The 19808-nt window shown below is 43.9% G+C and overlaps 1 protein-coding gene across 3 annotated transcripts in view; it reads right to left on the minus strand.

The window, feature by feature from the left end:
- The window catches only part of UBE2L3 (ubiquitin conjugating enzyme E2 L3), a 175378-nt gene that overhangs the window by 14288 nt on the left and 141282 nt on the right, over nt 1-19808 (minus strand). The window contains exon 1 of one of the 3 annotated variants that reach the window (XM_058157962.1): nt 10461-10522. The exons of the other annotated variants lie outside the window; for them this stretch is intronic. Coding sequence (XP_058013945.1) covers nt 10461-10487 — 27 coding nt within the window. The 5' untranslated portion in view covers nt 10488-10522. Of the gene's footprint in view, nt 1-10460; nt 10523-19808 lie in introns of those variants that run through there. 3 annotated transcript variants of the gene reach the window in all.

Raw genomic sequence — 19808 nt, forward strand, 5'->3', positions numbered from 1 at the left:
CCCTATTTTTTCTACTTGCATTTTTTACCTGCTTTCGAACTGCTAGGTTGGCAGAAGCTGGGACAAGTCATGGGAACTCACCCCGTGACGCGGCGCTAGGGATTCGAACTGCTGAACTGCTGACCTTTCGACCGACAAGCTCAGCGTCTTAGCCACTGAGCCACATTAGCCAACTTCAAACCCTGGGCGCATCTCTGGCTTGCTAAGGAAACCTACTACGATTCTTGCCCTTTCTAGTTCAATTTCTAAGGACTGAAGCCGTTCCCATCTATTATTTAGAAAACATTATTATTATTTTATTATTATTATCAAATTTGCCACCCATCTTGCAGGTAAGAAATGACTCAGAGCGGCTTATTATGATTTAATTAATGCTGTAAGCTGCCCAGAGTAGTTTTGTTACAAAATGGGCAGCAAATAAGTTTGACAGAGAGAGAGAGAGAGAGGCAGGCAGGCAGGCAGTGGACAGAAACATAGGGTGAATAGATAGATAGACAGATGATAGACAGAAAAATAGATAGATAGATAGATAGATAGATAGATAGATAGATAGATAGATAGATAGATAGGCAGGGGATAGATAGAAAGATAGGGTGAATAGATAGATGACCGATGGATGGATGGATGGGATGGTAGGTAGGTAGATAGGGATGGATGGATGATAAATATAGATGACAGACAGACAGACAGACAGGAGATGGATGGATGGATGAAATAGACAGATAGATAGACAGACAGACAGAGCTAGATGATTGATAGATGGATGGATATAGATAGATAGAGATGATAGATGGATGGATAGATAGATATAGCTAGATAGACAGATAAAGAGACAGACAGACAGACTTCATGAGGTCAGCTAATGAGGCTTATTCAACAAACCATGGTTTTTCAAGTTACAACAATGCTAGGCCAAAACTTAGTGCCACCGGTATGCCAACCATCTTCAGGTCTGTATTTTTTTTTTTACCTCATCAAACTGCTAAGTTCTACATTAGGATCTATTTTTAGCACAGGACAAAAAGGAGGTGCCGAGATCCGAGCAAATGGACTCAACTTCTACTGGACAAGGTTACCTTTCTCTTCAAGACAGACGCCGGTTCAGGCCTTGGGGGCGCTTCTGAATTGAGCCTGAAATGCCATTCCGTATTCGAATCTGCCTGAACCATTTAAGACCAGTTACTCAGCTCCACTGATTGCTGAAAATATCAGGAGTGGCCAGAGTAAAACATTATATAATTTATATCTTGTTTGGAATTATTAAATTCTGACGTGTCGAGCTTCTGCTAAAAATATATTGATAAGCTTTAACTGGACCGGAAAGCCAGACCAGTGTTTCTCAACCCTTTAAAATGCGTGGATTTCAACTCCCAGAATTCCCAAGCTGGTTGGGGAATTCTGGGAGTTGATATCCACACGAGGTTGAGCAACTGAGCTACTCAAACCTGGCTATAAAAACCGTGCAATGGTTTTCTTTCAGCCTCTACTCTGTTTCCTGGATCTAAAGATTAAGTTATGGATTAAAAAAACTGACTGGGGAGAAGGAGTGGCCACAGTACACGCAGTCCTCGACTTACAACAGCTCACTTAGTGACCGTCCGAAGCAGAGGTGGGATTCACTTACTTTCCCTAGTCGCAAATGTGAGCGTGCGCGCACGCTTAGGCAGATGGGCAGAGCCTCCTGCAGTCGCTGCTACCGGTTTGCCTGAACTGGCTGAATCCCACCACCGGTTCGACGTTACAACGGCACTGAAAAAGTTGACTTAGGACTGTTTTGCACACTTACAACCACCGCAGCATCCCCATGGTTTACATTCAGATCTGTTGTGTCTCGTCCGATCTCACCACCACAGCCGGGGCCTTCTTATCTGCTTCCGAACACGAAGGAATGTCCTAGCATGCCTCCCGGCCTCAGCCCTGGCTCCATGCCCAGACAGGCTGAAGAAGAGCAAGTATCTCCAGCCCCCAGCTCTGGCTCCATGCCCAGGCAAACGGAGCAACTAGACCCCTCCCCCTCCTCCACAGCATGTGAGCCTGAGGAAGGTTTATTACCAACAGCTGCCGACTGGAGTGACCCTCGCGTCAGAAGACTTGATAGGCGGCGGCGTCAGAAGGAAGGGAGGGGCAGGCCTGGATAAGTGCTGAGTCATGGAGCCACACCCCATGGCCTATATAAAGGATCTGCTTTCTGGCATTCTCTGAGTCAGGCAAAGTCTAAACATATCTTGCTGAAGTCACTTTCGGGTCTCCTGCCTGCCCTGAGGACTTTGGCAGAGCTGCAGAGGCACGCCCGATTCGGATTTCCCTGACCCGGCCGTCAGCGGAGGAGTGGGACACGACAAGATCCTTGAGACAGATGGTTCATTATTTATGACGGTCGCAGCACATGTGATCCCCTTTTGCGATCTCCGGACAAGCCGAGTCAATGGAGGAAGCCACTTGACAACCCTGTCACTAACTTAAACAGCTGCAGTGATTCACTCAGCAACTCCCGACAGGAAAGGTCATAAAATGGGGCAAAACTCACTGAACAGCTGTTCTGCTTAGCAATGGAAATTTTGGGCCCAAACTTTTTATTTATTTAGGGTTTTGAAATGAAAATAGATTTTGATTGCTCTGTTGCAAAAGAGGATTGCTTGTGATTTTGTTTTGTTTTTAAACTAACAAGGTTACATTTGATGTTGCTGCATTAAAATAAGAATTTTATTTAAAAAAAAAATAACTGAAGAAAAAGCTCAAAATACAGGTAGTCCTCAACTTACAACAGTTCATTTAGTGACCGTTCAAAGTTACGACGGCATTGAAAAAAGTGACTTAGGACCAGTTTTCACACATATGACGGTTGCAGCAGGTTATGTGATCAAAATTCAGACGCTTGGCCACTGACTCGGATTTATGACGGTTGCAGTGTCCCCGGGGGTCATGTGACCCCCTTTTGTGACCTTCTGACAAGCAGAGTCAATGGGGGAAGCCAGATTCACTTAACAACAATCTGAATAATTTAACAACCACAGCCGTTGACTTAACAAGTGGCGGCAAAAAAAAGGATGCAAAATGGGGCAAACTCACTGAACCAATGTTTCGCTTAGCGACAAGAAATTTGGGGCTCAATAGTGGTCATTAAGTCGAGGACTACCTGTACAGGCCCTTGGTTTTCTCATCAATTTTTAACATTTAAGCAGGCGTTAAGGATTTAAAGAGAGTAGCAGTTAAAATACAAATGAATTTCCTAGCGCCGTGTTCTTGTTAGGAAAATTACCGTAATTTTCAGAATATAAAATGCTCTGGAGTACGAGGCACACCTTAGTTTTTGGGGAGGAAAAGAAGAAGAAAAAAATCTGCCTCTGCCTCCCAGCATCCATCCGGTATTCCTCAGGCTAGTGTCCTTGCAGCGGACAGCAAACAGCCTGAACAGCTTCAGCACGTTATTGCAGCCCCAGCATGTGGCTCGTCAGGCTCCGCTCTTATTGCGCCAACTACCGGTCAACTGAGTTGAGCTGCTGCTGCCTCCAGGGAAAGCTGGAGCCTTCGCTGCCGAGCAGCTGATCGGCGGTTGGATCAGCCTCCCGGAATACCGCTGATCAGCTGTTCTACATGGCGGGGACTGCCGCCGATCCCTGTCGCCGAATGTGGCAATTGGCGGCAGCAGCAATCCTCGCCGCCCAGGGGTGGTATTCACTTACCTTTGCTACCGGTTTGCAAATGTGAGTGCACGCGCCACCTTCACGCATACGCAGAGGCTTCCGCACATGCACAGAGCGTCAAAAACGAGACGTGATGACGTCGGGGTGGGTGGACACAGGCTCCTGCAGCCACTGCTACCGGTTTGCCCGAACCGGATAGAACTGGCTGAATACCACCACTGCTGCTGATCGGTGGTATTCTGGGAGGCCGATCCAACCGCCGATCAGCTGCTCAGCAGTGAAGGGTCCAGCATTCTCCGGTGGCAGTGGAGACAGGCGGTGAACACCGCTGCCACACCAACCCCCTTCCCCGCACCGCAATATTCGCTCTGTAAGACGCACAGACATTTCCACCCACTTTTTTTAGGGGGGGGAAGTGTGTCTTATCGTGCGAAAAATATAGTAAATAAGTGTAATCTTCAGGAAACATTAACTGTGCTGTCTAAAGTCGTCTATTCTGAAAATGCTGCTCTTATTATTTAGAATGCTTTTATGGATTTCGGCCCTCCGTTTCAGGATGGAAAGTTTAAAAAAATATTTGGCCATTGCAGGTGGCGCGGACTGGGAATTTCTGATCACACCGATTACTGGTGGATGGCAGCCTGCTTCATTCCTGGTGACTTAACCATGATCATTTAGGCTTAGGTACACTGGAGTCTCACATCTGCAAGCTTGAAGATTCTGCAATTCCTGCCTAAAGGAAGTTGGCTTTTAATAACCAGGTTTAGTAACTTGGTACTTAATTCTCTTCCCCATATACAAAGTGAGATCAAAATCACCCATAAGAATAATTATTTCGGAGTGTACTTCTTCCAAAATGAGAAATATTTCAAGTTGAGTACATCATTAAACAGGGGGTTCGGGATAACCTCTCACTCTGGATTTACTGGGTAATTCTGGCTGGTAACTTTCTATCAGCCCAACAGTGTTGGCATTGTGAGGCTAAAACAATGAGTAATAATGCTGCTTGCGAATGCCTCACAGGAAACGTGAGATATAAATGTAATAAAATAAACAAACCTCCATTTAGGCATCTGTATGTAAATGAGATTGCGGGGTGGGATAGGGGAAGGACGAACTGCAGAATTACCATTCTCAATGCAGCTTCGCTTTGTGAGGCGATCCCCAAACTTTTATAGCACACATTGTTCTTTGTGACATTAATTAAAAAAAAGTCACAAGTTCAGGAGTACACACAAGCCACGTGTGTATCAAAATCAGTTGTTATAAAATAAGCCAAGTGTTCAGAAACTTTCCGAGGTTCTGATCATCCTGTAAACTCTTGCCCGAAATTAATATTAACATAAGGCAGCCTTGAATTACAGAACTAATGAGCAAATCAGCTGTTTTAATATCCTGTGCTACTTAAGGGCACACAGATTAAAGGGAAGGGTTTTTTCAATTATTCTACAATTCACGGATATTATTAAATCGACAACTGCACCAAAAAGAAGGCCAGAGAGGAACATTTCTTCGCTTAGCTCACGGAATTTTAATATTAATTTTCTTTTTCAGTTAGATAAACAACACCCTTTGTGTTAGCAAAAAATGATATGCGTAAATGAGGGAACACAAGCTCAGTACTAAACGAACCTGCAAACTGTATGACAGTAACATCCAAAATCTAGTTAATCAATATGGAGTCCACTATTCTATGTTATAGGACTACAGGTTATTGGGGGTTATCCAATATCCTCAGCTAATTTCTCTGAAATAAGCAAACCACGTTTGAGTCATTTACGCATCTGTATCCCACCTTTTATAGGGTGGCTCAGTGGCTAAGATGTTGAGCTTGTCAATCGAAAGGGTCAGCAGTTCAGCGGTTCAAATCCCTAGTGCTGCCATGTAACGGGGTGAGCTCCCGTTACTTGTCCCAGTTTCTGCCAACCTAGCAGTTTCGAAAGCACGTAAAAATGCAAGTAGAAAAAATAGGGACCACCTTTGGCCTTGAGTCATGCCGGCCACATGACCACGGAGATGTCTTTGGACAGCGCTGGCTCTTCGGCTTTGAAACGGAGATGAGCAGTGCCCCCTAGTGTCGGGAACAACTAGCACATATGTGCGAGGGGAACCTTTACCTTTTATCCCACCTTTTTATAAAGGCAGCCTTCCTCCTATTTTCACCACAACAACCCTGTGAAGTGGATTGGTTGAGAGAAAAGTGAATGGGTCTGAAGTCACCCAGTTTTCATGCCTTAAGGCAGGACTAGAATTCACAGTCTCCTGGTTTCTAGTCCGGTGCCTGGATCACTAGACCAAACTGGCTCTGTACACTAGCGCTGATGGACACGTTTTGCATGCTTAAATATACTGGTAGTGCTATGAACGGTGTTAATTCTATATCACCCTTGCATCTGGATTGGGAATGTATTAAAATTCAGCATATTTTTTGCATGGAGAGTGGCCATGGACTCTTACATATCTTCTTGCTTCTTCAGTTTAGGTATTTCAGGAACTGTACATTACAGGTAGTCCTCGTCTTATGACAATTGAGGCCAAAAAAATTTCCGTTGCTAAGTGAGACAGTTGTTAAGTGAGCTTTGCCCCATTTTTATGACCTTTCTTGCCACAGTTGTTAAGTGAATCACTGCAGTTATTAAATTATCCTGGTTGTTAAGTGAATCTGGCTTCCTCATCGACACTTGCTTGTCAGGTCGTCAAAGGGGATCACATGACCCCGGGACGTTACAACTGTCATAAGTACATGCCAGTTGCCAAGCATCGGAAGTTTGATCACGACCATGGGGATGCTGCAACAGTTGTAAGTATGAAAAACAGTCATAATTTATTTTTTTCAGGCCATTGTAACTTCGAGCGGCCACTAAACTGTTGAGGACTATCTGTATTAGTTATAAATGTGCAAGCGAACAGAGGGTTAAAAACAGAAAAGGCCAGACTCTTTAAGGAAATTACTACTTTTGCTGTTAACTGCAAGGATATGACTTTGACATACGAGTGCCTAAGCAAGCAATTACAATAAAGTACAGAGTACATGACAGAATTAATAATATGGACTATTATTTGTAAAATCAGATTTTTCCATTCTCCAAGTTTTGCAGAAACACCAACCCGGACTACTCTGTAGGTGGGTGAATGTGTTTAATTTCAGGCAGGATTTGTGTGAATTATATCCAATTAGTGACATCATTACTTAAAAGTCCAAGTATTTCTCAAATTCTTCTAACTAAATCTTGTTCATGGAGTTTTGAAACGTTAAGAGGTTTATCCCAAATCTATAATCGTATATAAAACTATATAAAAGGAAAAAGAACGAGAGATTTAAACCTTCTAAAGCAAAAAGCTGAATCAAAGTGTGGTAGCCAACTTCCCGTCTGTGCTGTTATGACGCAATTGTTAACGAAAGCTTTATCTGAATATTAAAAAAACCCAAAAAACCTCCTCTTAATGGCAAGGAATATACCATAAACGGTCCATTCCAAGAGAAACTTCTAATCTAAATATCCTGTTTCCCCCAAAATAAGACATCCCCTGATAATAAGCCCAATCGGGCTTTTGAGCGGATGGCAATAAGGCCAAGCGCTTATTTCAGGGTTCAAAAAAAACATAAGACAGTGTCTTATTTTGGGGGGGTATTTACTCGGTATTTTTAAGAAAAAAATTTACAACACAGCAACAGTCTGGTTGCAAAGTATCTTCCCATTTCCCAAACCTCACATGCTAGACAGGCTGAAGTTAGAAAGTGAAAACGAAAGTAGACAGCCTGCTATAAAAAGAATGAAAAAGAAAATGCATCTCAAACTCATTTACCTAATGCCAAAACATGTTTCTTACTACCTTCTGACATTGACATAGTTTATGCTCTTGCTGTGTTATTTGGAAATAAACCACACTGGATTATTTGATACGAACGTGTAAAGATTTTGACACGTGTAAAACCCCATTCAGCACAGTTTAGCCTTACGTCTATACGGCTTGTAGTTCTTCCCTGCCACCTTATCATTCTTCAGATCCAGATGGATCTGTGTTGCCTTTATTCTGCCAAACCTCTTCTTGTGGATGTTCCACTTTACATAATCCAGGAAGTTAATAAATGCAATCCTTTTACATTGTCTTCCTGTGGCTGAACAACTCCAGGGACCTGAAAGCTTTAGGATGAGCACATTAAAGAAACGAGGACCAAACCAACCATCTCACCTGCAAACTTAGTTCGCACAATAGCATCCAGCAGGTCAGTTAAGGCGACATTCCCACAATTGTACTTTTTTTTTGGGGGGGGGGGAAATGTGGGGGAGGTGATTTAGCATACTGTGTGAAGCAGACGATTTGCTTATGATGTAATTCCATTTACTATCTGATACTAGAAAACAGATTATTTAAATTTAAGAAAAGCTTTTGAGGGTCTGAGGATGGGAGAAGGTGCTCCTTAAGCTTGGTTGTTTTCTTGTAGACGTTTCATTACCCAACTAGGTAGCATCGTCAGTGCTAAAAGAGAGTGAGGTTGGAATGTGGAGGAGGAGGGCGATGACTGTAGAGACCTTGGCACACTCTGAGAGTTGTTGTTTTCTTGCAGACATTTCATTAGCCAACTAGGTAACATCAACAGCACTAGTAAAGAGTAGAGTTTGCTCTCTGTTTATATTCTAGTGGCTTGCCTGTCAGTGTTGATGAGATATACGATAAACTGACAGCAAACCCCACTCCTTGCTAACACTGATAATGTTACCTAGTTTGGTAATTAAATGTCTGCAAGAAAAACCACCAAGCTGAGAGCACCAAGGACTATCCCATTTCAAACCTCAGCTACAAATGTTCTCCTTTACCGGTTTCTTTTTGTGGTTGGTTGAGCAATTCCCTTTTCTTTGGGGTTAAACCAGGCCCCCTGCCCCGAAAAAGTACACACCTATCCCCAGCTTCAATAGAGTGCCAATACCAACCACAGGACCCATAAAGGAGAATATTTGTAGCTCATTTGAAACGAGGGTCTTTGGTGCTCTCAGAGCTTGGTGATTTTCTTGCTGTCCTTTCATGACCGTTTCAAATTTCTCACCAGCACTGATGACGTTACCGAGTTTGGGTCACGAAACGTCTGCAAGAAAATCACGCAGCTTAGACAGCACCAAGTCCTCTTTTTCCTCTTCTCTTCCTTCTCTCTGCAACCCGCCCCTTCCTCCTAGCCCTGATGATGTTACCTAGTTGGGTCATGAAACGTCTGCAAAAAAACCCAAGCAAGTTCAGAGAGCACCATGGACCCCATAGTTGCCTTCCTTTCCTTCTCCTCTCCACAAACCCCCTTCTCTCCTAACCTTGATGAAGTTACCTAGCTTGGTCAAGAAACGTCTGCAAGACGTTCAGCTCAAAGACCACCAAGAACCCCAGAGTTCCTTCCGCCTCCTCTTCTCTATAAATCCCCTTCTCTCCTAGCCTTGATGATGTTACCTAGTTGGGTCACGAAACGTCATTGGGAAGAAAACCACCCAGCTCAGAGCACTGAGGGTGGTTCCCTTTTCCCCAGCTCATAGAGAACCAAGTCCTCAATCTAGAGGATCTCCTGGTGGTTCCCTTTTCCCCAGCTCAGAGAGCAACAAGAAGTCCTCAACCTAAAGGATCTCCTGGTGGTTCCCTTTTCCCCAGCTCAGCACAGCACCAAGGAGTCCTCAACCTCCTAAAAGACCTCCTGGTGGCTCCCTCTTCCCCAGCCCAGAGAGTATCAAGGAGTCCTCAACCTAAAGGATCTCCTGGAGGTTCCCTTTTCCCCAGCTCAGAGAGCAACAAGAAGTCCTCAACCTAAAGGATCTCCTGGTGGTTCCCTTTTCCCCAGCTCAGCACAGCACCAAGGAGTCCTCAACCTCCTAAAAGACCTCCTGGTGGCTCCCTCTTCCCCAGCCCAGAGAGTATCAAGGAGTCCTCAACCTAAAGGATCTCCTAGTGGTTCCCTTCCCCCCACCTCAGAGAGCACCAAAGATCTCCTGGTGGTTCCCTTCCCCCCCACCTCAGAGAAAGAAATCCTCAACCTAAAGGACCTCCTGGTGGTTCCCTTTTCCCCAGCTCAGACAGCACCAAGGAGTCCTCAACCTAAAGGATCTCCTGGTGGTTCCCTTTCCACCCTCCCCCCCCCACAAGATAGGGAAGGAAACCCCCCCTCCACCTTCCAAGAAACGGGATTCTCCTTTGCTGGGCGAATTGTGGGGGTGGGGTGGGGTGGGGGAGAAAGCAGCCCAGCTTGGGCCTCCTCCTCGACCCCACCAAGGCCGCTTTCGTAACGTCAGGAGGCGCCGCCGCCCATCCGAAGACGCGGGGAGAGGAGAAGGAGAAGAAGAGGAGGAAGAGGAGGAGGAGGAGGAGGAAGGCAGGAGCGGGGAGACGCCCCTCCCTCCCTCCGTCTCTTTCTCTCTAATTTCCCCCCCCCCCCATTTTAACCCCCCTCCTCCTCCTCCTCCTCCTTAAGGGGGTCTCTCAAGCTGCCCCCGCTTTGCTTCGTCACCCGGCGGGACCCACCCCACCCCCACTGAGGAAGTGGGACCCCCAAAACCCCCTCACAGCCATCGACGCGGCGCGACCCCTCGAGGGGCGTCCGCGCGCGCGCGCTCCTGGCCTCCTCCTCCTCCTCTTCCCCCACCCCACCCGCCCGCCCGCTTCAAGGCACCGGCGGAAGCGCGGCCCCGGCAGCCGTCGGCGAGCGAAGGAAGGAGGAGACCCCTCCCAACTCCGTCGGCGGTCCTCTCGCCCCCAGGCCGCCCCGTCCGCCCTCCCCGCGCGCGCGCCCCCCCCTCCGCCCCTCGCCGGCGCCGGCCCGGCGGCCTCAGCCTGGGATGTTACCTTCATCAGCCTCCTGCTGGCCGCCATCTTGGATCTGCTGCCGCTGCCCCACAATGCATGGCGGCGGCGGCGGCGGCGCTTCCTGGAAGGGAGGGCCGGGGGGGGAGCGAGAGCGGGCGGGCGGGGGCGAGGAACAGGGTGGCTGCTGGGCCGAGGAGGGCTGAGGCTGCTGAGCGGGCGGGCGGGGAAAACAGGAGGAGGAGGAGGAGGAAAAGAAGAAGAAGAAGAAGGAAGGGGAGAAAGGAAAGAAGAGGAGGAAGAAAAGAAGAGGAGAAGGAAGAAGAAAAGAAGAGGAGGAAAAGAAGAAGAAGAAGGAAGGGGAGAAAGGAAAGAAGAGGAGGAAGAAAAGAAGAGGAGAAGGAAGAAGAAGAAGAAGAAGAAGAAGAAGAAGAAGAAGGAAGGGGAGAAAGGAAAGAAGAGGAGGAAGAAAAGGAGAAGGAAGAAGAAAAGAAGAGGAAAAGAAGAAGAAGAAGAAGGAAGGGGAGAAAGGAAAGAAGAGGAGGAAGAAAAGAAGAGGAGAAGGAAAAAGAAAAAAAAAGGAAAAGAAGAAGAAGAGGGGAGGGGAGGAAGAAAAGAGGAGAAGAAGAAGAAAGGGAAAGGAGATGATGATAGGAAAAGAAGAAGAAAAAGGGAAGGAGGAGGCGGGTGGGTGGGGAAAAGAGGAGGAGGAGGCAAAAGAAGAGGAGGAAGAAGAAGAAGAAGAAAGGGAAGGAGAAGAAGAGGAGAAGAAGAAGAAAGGGAAGGAGAAGAGGAGGAGGAAGAAGAAGAAAAGGAAGGAGGCGGGTGGGTGGGTGGGTAAAAGAGGAGGAGGAGGAAAAGAAGAGGAAAAGAAGGAGGAGGAAGAAAAGAGGAGAAGAAGAAGAAAGGGAAGGAGAAGAGGAGGATAGGAAAAGAAGAAGAAAAAGGGAAGGAGGAGGGCGGTGGGTGGGGAAAAGAGGAGGAGGAGGCAAAAGAAGAGGAGGAAAGAAGAAGAAGAAAGGGAAGAAGAGAAGAAGAAGAAGAAAGGGAAGGAGAAGAAGAGGAGGAGGAAAGAAGAAAAAGGAAGGGGCGGGTGGGTGGGTGGGTAAAAGAGGAGGAGGAGGAAAAGAAGAGGAAAAGAAGGAGGAGGAAGAAGAGAAGAAAAGAGTAGGAGAAGAAAGGAAAGGGGGAAGGATGTGGAGGAGGAGGAGGAAAAGAAGAAGAAAGGGGAAGAGGAGGGTGGGCTGGTGGGGAAAAGAGGTGGAGGAAGAAAACAGAAGAAGAGGAGGAAGAAAAGAGGAAAAGAAGGAAGGGGAGGGGAAGGGAGGAAGAAAAGAAGAGAAGAAGAATGGGGAAGAACAGGAGGAGGAAGAAAAAAGAGGAGGAAGAGGAGGAGAAGAAGAAAGGAAAGGGGGAAAGACGTGGAGGAGGAGGAGGAGGAAAAGAAGAAGAAGAAAGGAGAAGGGGAAGAGGAGGGCGGGCGGGTGGGGAAAAGGAGGATGAGGAGGGAAGGGGAAGAAGAGAAGGAAGTAGAGGAAGGAGGAGGAAAAGAAGAAGAAGAAAGGGGAAGAGGAGAAGGAGAAGAAAGGGGAAGGTGAAGAAGAGGAAGGAGAAGAAAAGAGAAGGAGGAGAAGAAAGGAAAGGAGGAAGGACATGAAGGTGGAGGAGGAGAGGAGAAAAGTGGAGAAGGGGAACAAAGTGAGGGTAATGAAAGAGATGAAGGATGGGAAGACTGAGGGTAGATGATGAAGATGAGATTAGGGTGAAAGAACAAGTGAGGGATGGAGAAAGGAAGACTGAAGATGGAGAAGGTGGAGACGAAGGTGGAGAAGAGGAACAGACTTGAGAAGGAGAACGAAGAAGAAAGAGGAGGAGGAGAACAAGGTCTTGATGGTGAAAAAGAAAGATATGGATGGAGGAAGAATGTAGAGAAGATGAAGAAGAGAAGATGATGGTGGAGGAGCAAAGGAGAGGAGGGAGAAAGGAGAAGACTGAAGACAGAAGAAGAGGAAGGGGAAGAGGAGGAGCAAAGTGAGGGTGAAAATGAACAGGAAGAAAGGGATGAAGGATGGGAAGACTGGAGAGAATGAAGACGAGATGGGGATGATGAAGAGGATGGAGGAAAAGAGGAAAAAAGTCTTGATGGAGAAGGAGGAGGGGAAAATGAAGGAAGTCTGAAGATAGAGAAGAAGAACAAAGTGATAGTGAAGACAAAAGAAGGAAGAAAGGGATGGGAGGAATGTGGAGATGAAGAAGAAGACAAGATGATAAGAGGAAGATGGGGAAAGGAGGAGGAAGACTAAAGATGGAGAAGAGGAGCAGAAAGGTGAAGAAGAGAAACAAAGATGGTGAAGCAGAAGAGGAAGAAAAGGATGGGAGGATGGTGAAGGATCAAGTGAGGAGAAGAAGAGGATGGAGAAAGGGGGAAGGGGACTGTGGAGATTGAGAAGAGGAGGAGGAAGTGAACTAGAGGAACAAAGTCTTAGATGTTGAAGAAGAGGAGGAGAAAGAAAGTGATGAAGAAAAAGAGGAAGGACCTGAGGGCAATGAAAAGGAAGAATGTAGGGAATGTTGAAGAAGAAGAAGAAGAAGATAAAGATGAAAAGGAAATTATTGATTCAATTATTCCTCAATTCACTATTTTAAAAGAGAATTTTGTTTTGCAATCTTCTGACACTGGTTCCTGTTTCCTGTTGGCCTTCTGGCTGTAAGAGATTTGATTTGATTTGATTTGATTTAATTTGATGCCCTCATCTGGTTACATCTCCAATTAATTTAAACATTTTTCAAAGCCGCATTTGATCAGGCTTGGAAAACTAAAGCCCCAAAAGCAAGCATATTCTCTTTTGCATTGTGCACTGAGTGTTTCTCTTCTCCCCCTCCCTCTGTTGTTGTTTTTTTTAAATAATAAATCGCCTTACAATATGGTGTACAATATGGTGTATGATATTGTTCTCGATAGCTTTGGATACAATATGTAGAAACAAAAGGATGTAAACGGAAACTGTAAACAGATCAACCAATTCCCTCTTTGGTTGATAAAAGGTTCGTTTTGTTTTGATTTTGATGTGTATTTTCTTACCGGCTGCTTTTAAGATGCTTAAAAATACGACTGCTGTGTATTGATAGGCGAGTTGTAGGCGAGAATGACATCAGCATTTTCATAGCAGCCGGTATAAGATTTTGAAGCCATTAATAATCCATGTAACCTATTTTGCAGACGAACTTAAATTAGCCAGTGAAGCAAAAATAACGGATAGGTTTTTGATTATGCAAGATGCTTTTCTAGGGGCTAACAATTTCACTTTCTTAGCCGCCTTTGCATTCTTTCTGGAGCGGAACGGCAGGGTATAAATGAAATAAATAAATTAGACATTAAAAATCAAACAGGCACAAACTGGCGGCGGCAGTAACGCTGGCAAATGCGATGATAGGACGTCTTTTGGGGAAGCATCCTGCAAGCCAACTTTGGATCCCCGTATGGAGACAAACCCTGATTTATTGATTAGCTTGTCTGATAACTGAGCGCAGGTAGAAAGTGAACATGAAGTCCTAGACTTAAGACGGTTGCAGGAATTGGGTATGTCTACTTTGACGAAAAGGAGGACCAGGGGAGACATGATAGCAGTCTTCCAATATCTCAGGGGTTGCCACAAAGAAGAGGGAGCCAAGCTATTCTCCAAAGCACCTGAGGGCAGGACAAGAAGCAATGGATGGAAACTAATCAAGGAGAGAAGCAATTTAGAACTAAGGAGGAATTTCCTGACTGTGAGAACAATTAATCAGTGGAACAACTTGTCTCCAGAAGTTGTGAATTCTCCATCACTGGAAGCTTTTAAGAAGAGATTGGACAACCATTAGTCTGAAGTAGTGTAGGGTTTCCTGCCTAAGCAGGGGGTTGGACTAGAAGACCTCCAAGGTCCTTTCCAACTCTTGTTATTCTATTCTAAACTCTCTGTGAAATGTAATGGCCACAACTGGGAACAGAATTCATGTTGCTGAGCAAGTCATGCCCAACTGCACGTGACCTTTTTTGCTTTTGTTGTTAAGCAAATCCCTGCAGTCATTAAGTGAATCGTGCCACCGTTAAATGAATCTGGCTTGCCTCGTTGACTTCGCGTGTGAGAAGCCAACTGCAAAGGTCACAAATGGTGATCACAGGACCCTGAGATGCTGGAACCGTCGTAAATCCGTGTGGATCGCCAAGCGCCCTGATTTTGATCATGTGATTGTGGGGGAAATGCGACAACGGTCATAAGTATGAGGACTTAGCTTCAATAAAAGTTGAGAGCTTTTAAGAAGGATGTCTACAAGAAAAAGAAAAAAATATTTCTATGAAGGTATCTTGGAGGGAGTGATTTCAATTTAAGGAGTTAATTGGAGTTAATTGGAATTTTATTGGTCTGAAAGTGAACTTCAATATACGTATGTATGTTAAGGGAAAGTTTGAAAAAAGGTGATAGTTTATAAAGATTATTAAGTAATCTTTATATTAAACTAGTAGCTGGATACCCATGCTTTGCTACGAAAGTATGTGACCGGGCTTGATAAATTGACAATTAAAGCTTGAACATTAATGAATAGTTATGATCGGCCTCTCCTCTCCCCTTCTCTCCCTCAGGCTGGCCCCATTGATCCTCTCCTCTCCCCTTCTCTCCCTCAGGCTTGCCCCACAGAAGCCTCTCCTCTCCTCTCCCCTTCTCTCCCTCAGGCTTGCCCCACAGAAGCCTCTCCTGTCCCCAGTTACCCAGCCCGCAGGCCAGATGAGTCACGCGCTGGCCACCCAGGTGGCAGTTGGGACAGAGTTCCTTTCAGATGGGGAGGGGGAGTAGAACGTCTAACTCCTTAGCATCAGAGCATGTTAATAATAATATAAGAAATACTAATGATCTGATTGTCATTAATATCTCCTCTGGATTTTGTGCTTGTGATGAAAAAAACTTTGACTTCGGTTTTGCCCATTAGATAGATTTGTTGTTATAGAAATGGCTAGTTATATACTAATGTGTAAAAAGTAAAACCATTGAGGCATTACGATAAAAGGAGTCTGAAGTCAACACTTTTTTTCCTTCCCCCCCCCTTCATATTTTCTTTTCCCCTCCCTTAATTTCCTATTTTGACTTTTTTTTCCTTGTATTTTAGACATTGATAAAAAGAGCGAGGTAGGGACGCGGTGGCTCAGGGGCTAAGACAGCTGAGCTTGTTGATTGAAAGGTCGGCAGTTCGGCGGTTCGAATCCCCAGTGCTGCCGTGTAACTGGATGAGCTCCCGTTAGCCGTGCCAGCTTCTGCCAACCTAGCAGTTTCGAAAGCAGGTAAAAAATGCAAGTAGAAAAATAGGGACCACCTTTGGTGGGAAGGTAACAGCGTTCCGTGCGCCTTTGGCGTTGAGTCATGCCAGCCACATGACCACGGAGATGTCTTCGGACAGCGCTGGCTCTTCGGCTTTGAAATGGAGATGAGCACCGCCCCCTAGAGTCGGGAACGACTAGCACGTATGTGCGAGGGGAACCTTTACCTTTATTTTAAAAAGAAAGTTATGAGCCAAAGGGATGAGTGCTGTCCCTGAACAAATGGATATGATTCAAGGCCAACCAAATGAATGAGTCAGCCAAGTGAGTCAGCCAAATTAAAGGTGCCTTAAAATTCTCAGGATCTTAAGGGATGCTACGATGATGTTGCAATGGTTGTGTGGTCCATTCTACTTTCTTAAGTAATACTCATGTGTGCCACTGGATGGCAGAAAACCCTAAGAAATCTAGGCTACCCTCTCTTTATACAGCAGGAGCGAAGTTTTCCTCTAAGATAACAATAACAAGAGTTGGAAGGGGATCTTTGAGATTTTCTAGTCCAGGGGTCCCCAACCTTTCGGACCTCAGGGACCACTAAATTCATCATTTTAAATCCCGCGGACCACCAACATGATCTGACTAATGACCGGCTGGGTGGCCGTGGCTAGGTGGTCATGTGACTGGGTGGGCGCGGCCAACTCGATCTCACTCACGTCAAGGGGCGCCTGGCCAGCCTCTACTCGCCCCTCCCCTCCCAGCCACTCTTCACCTGCCTGCCGGGGCTCCTCAGAGTCCCAACAAGAAGCAGTTGTTGGAGCTAAGCAGCCCCTATGAGAAAGATTTGGTAAAACAGCTCAGTTCATATTGGATCTGACCATGAAGGAGGCTCAGCAGAAGCACCTCACTGAGGACTAGGAGCATAGGCTTTCCAAGCAGAGGAAAGACCTGCAGGAGTGCAAGGCCAGGTACTGTGCCTGAGGCTCAGTGAGCCGAGATGATCAGCCAGTTCCAGGCCACGATGCAGTCCCACTGGAACGAGGCCCTCCAGCTCTTTGCCACCAGTGGTGCTTCACTCCAGCCTTCGCCCAAAGCCCCACACCAGGAGGCTGAAGCTGACCCCAAGTCGGAATTTCTGCCCCCCACCGACCTGCTGGATGTCCAGTCTGTTCTTTAAACTTTGAAGGATGGAGCATCCATAACTTCAGGAGGGAAGCCATTCCACCAATTGTTTGTTCTCACTGTCGGGAAATTTCCCCTTATTTCTCTCTTTTTTTTTTTTTTTTTTTTTATTGAAAGAGTTTTAAAAAAAACAAAAACATTTTCCCCCTTTTTTCCCCCTCCCTCCCAAAAAAAAAAAAAAACAAAACATCCCCCTCCCTCCCCCACCCCCGGCTTCCCGGGTCAATCACAAGGTAAAGTCCAATCCAAATAACCACATCCAAAGCTTTTCGTCTCCCAACCCCCTCCCCATTACATAAAATAACTTTCTAATTATTCAAAGGCAATCTGATATTTCTTAATCTGATATCTGTTTTGTAGATAATCAATCCATTTTTTCCATTCAATTAAATATCTTTCCTGCGTATTGTCTTTTAAAACGCTGAGATTTTAGCCATCTCAGCCAAGTTAATAACTTTCAATATCCATTCTTCTATTGTAGGTATCTCTTCTTTCTTCCAGTATTGTCCAATCAACAGTCTTGCTGCTGTTATTAAGTTCAAAATCAGTTTAGTCTCAATCCCTGTACAATCCATTATAATTCCCAAAAGGAAAAATTGTGGCAGGAACTTTATCTTCTTCTTCAGTACATTTTGAATAATCCACCAAATTCTTATCCAAAAGACCTTAATTTTCTTGCAAGTCCACCAAATATGAAAATATGTAGCATCATCACAATCACACCTCCAACATTTCGCTTGGATATTAGGATACATACATGATAATTTTTTGGGATCTAAATGCCATCTATAAAACATCTTATAAAAATTTTCCTTAAATTCTGTGCTTGTGTAAACTTAACATTTCTAACCCAAATTTTCTCCCATGTTTCCAACATTATTGGTTCCTGAATATTCTGTGCCCATTTTATCATACAACTTTACCAAATCCTTTTCCGAATCTATTTCAAGCAACACATTATACAATCTCTTTATATGCTCCTGGGTCTGATTTCTAATTTGCTTTATTAAATTTTCCTCCTTTGCATTATACCAATTTTTGATCTTCTTTCCATCTAGCACTTATTTGCCCATATTAAACCAAGTATAATTCCTCCTTCTTCATTTAATACCTGTAATGATTTTAATTGCAATCTACCTCCTTCAGCATACAAAAGTTCTTTATATGTAATCATTTCCTGTTTCTGTTCTATATTTATATTCTCTATTGCATGTCTAGGGCTCGCCCATATAGGAATCTTATAATCTAATTTATAGGAATATTTATTCCAGACCATAAAAGAGCACTTCTCAACACATGATTCTTAAAAGCCCTATCCACTTTTTTCCATAAAATAAGTACGCATGCCATCCATATAACAAGTCATAACCTTCTATATTCAAAATTCTTTCCTCTGTTAAGTTAAACCAGTCACTTATTACTAAGAGGGTTACTGCTTCATAATATAGTTTAAAATTAGGCATTCTTAAACCACCTCTTTCCCGTGAATCCTGTATTATTTTCATTTTAACCCTCGCCTTTTTACCCTGCCATATAAATTTATTAATCCCACTCTGCCAATCTTCCAAATTTTTATCCTTTTTAATTATAGGTATCATCTGGAACAGAAACAAAAATCTAGGTAACACATTCATTTTAATAGCCGCAATCCTTCCCAATAGGGATAACTGCAATTTCTTCCAGCCATTCATATCATTCTGAACTTTTTGCCATAGCAAGTCATAATTATTCTTATAAAGTTTCTTGTTCGATGAGCTAATATAGACCCCTAAATATTTAACCTTTTTTACTACCTCAAATCCTGTCATTTCCTCTAGTTTTTGTTTCTGTTGTATAGACATATTTTTAATTATCACTTTTGTTTTTTTCTGATTTATTTTAAATCCTGATACCTTTCCATATTTATCAATTACTTCCAACAAAAATCTACTTGAATTTATAGGATTCATTAACGTAACCACTACATCATCTGCAAAAGCTCTAACTTTGTACTCATATTGTCTAATCTTAATTCTCTATTTTCATTAATTTCGTATTTTATCTAATAATGGTTCCAGAGTCAAAACAAACAATAATGGTGATAAGGGACATCCCTGTCTTGTTCCTTTCGCAATCTTAATAACTTCTGTCAAACTACCATTTACTATAATCTGTGCTGTTTGCTCTCCATAAATCGCTTTAATTATTCTAATAAAACAGTCTCCAAATTGCATTTTCTCTATTAATTTAAATAAAAAATCCCAATGCAATCGATCAAAGGCTTTCTCTGCATCCAAAAAAATAAGTGCCGCTGAAGTATTCTTCTTTCCAAATATTCCAATATATTAATAATCTGTCTAACATTATTCCTCATCTGCCTCCCTTTTATAAAACCAGATTGATCAGTATGAATTCTTTGTTGTAAAACTAACATTAATCTATTTGCTATTATTTTACAAAATCTTATAATCATTATTTAAAAGTGAAATCGGCCTATAGTTACCAGGTTTAGAGCAGTCTTGCTCCTCTTCGGTATCAGTGAAATAAAAGATGTTTTCCATGACGGGGTATTCCCACTCCTAATTGTATCTGATTAAATAATTCTTTAAGTGGGCCTAATATTTCATCCTGTGTTTTTTTATAATAAGTTGCTGTAAGACCATCTGTACCAGGGGTTTTCCCCATTTTTAATTGTTTAATTGCCTCCACTATTTCTCCAGGAGCTATCGGCGTTCAGCTCCTCCTCTGTTCTAATGTTAGAATATTCACCTTATAATCTTTCAAATAATCATAAATATCCCTATCCAATATTTTGTCTTTTGCATATAGTGCAGTATAAAATTCTGAGAATGCCTTTTAATTTTATCCTGTTGATATGTCTCTTTACCTTTATATTCTATTTTTTGTATGACACGTGCTTTCTGTTTCTTCCTTAAATTATA

The sequence above is a fragment of the Ahaetulla prasina genome, chromosome 15, assembly GCF_028640845.1.
Source record: "Ahaetulla prasina isolate Xishuangbanna chromosome 15, ASM2864084v1, whole genome shotgun sequence".
Classification (NCBI taxonomy): Eukaryota; Metazoa; Chordata; class Lepidosauria; order Squamata; family Colubridae; genus Ahaetulla; species Ahaetulla prasina.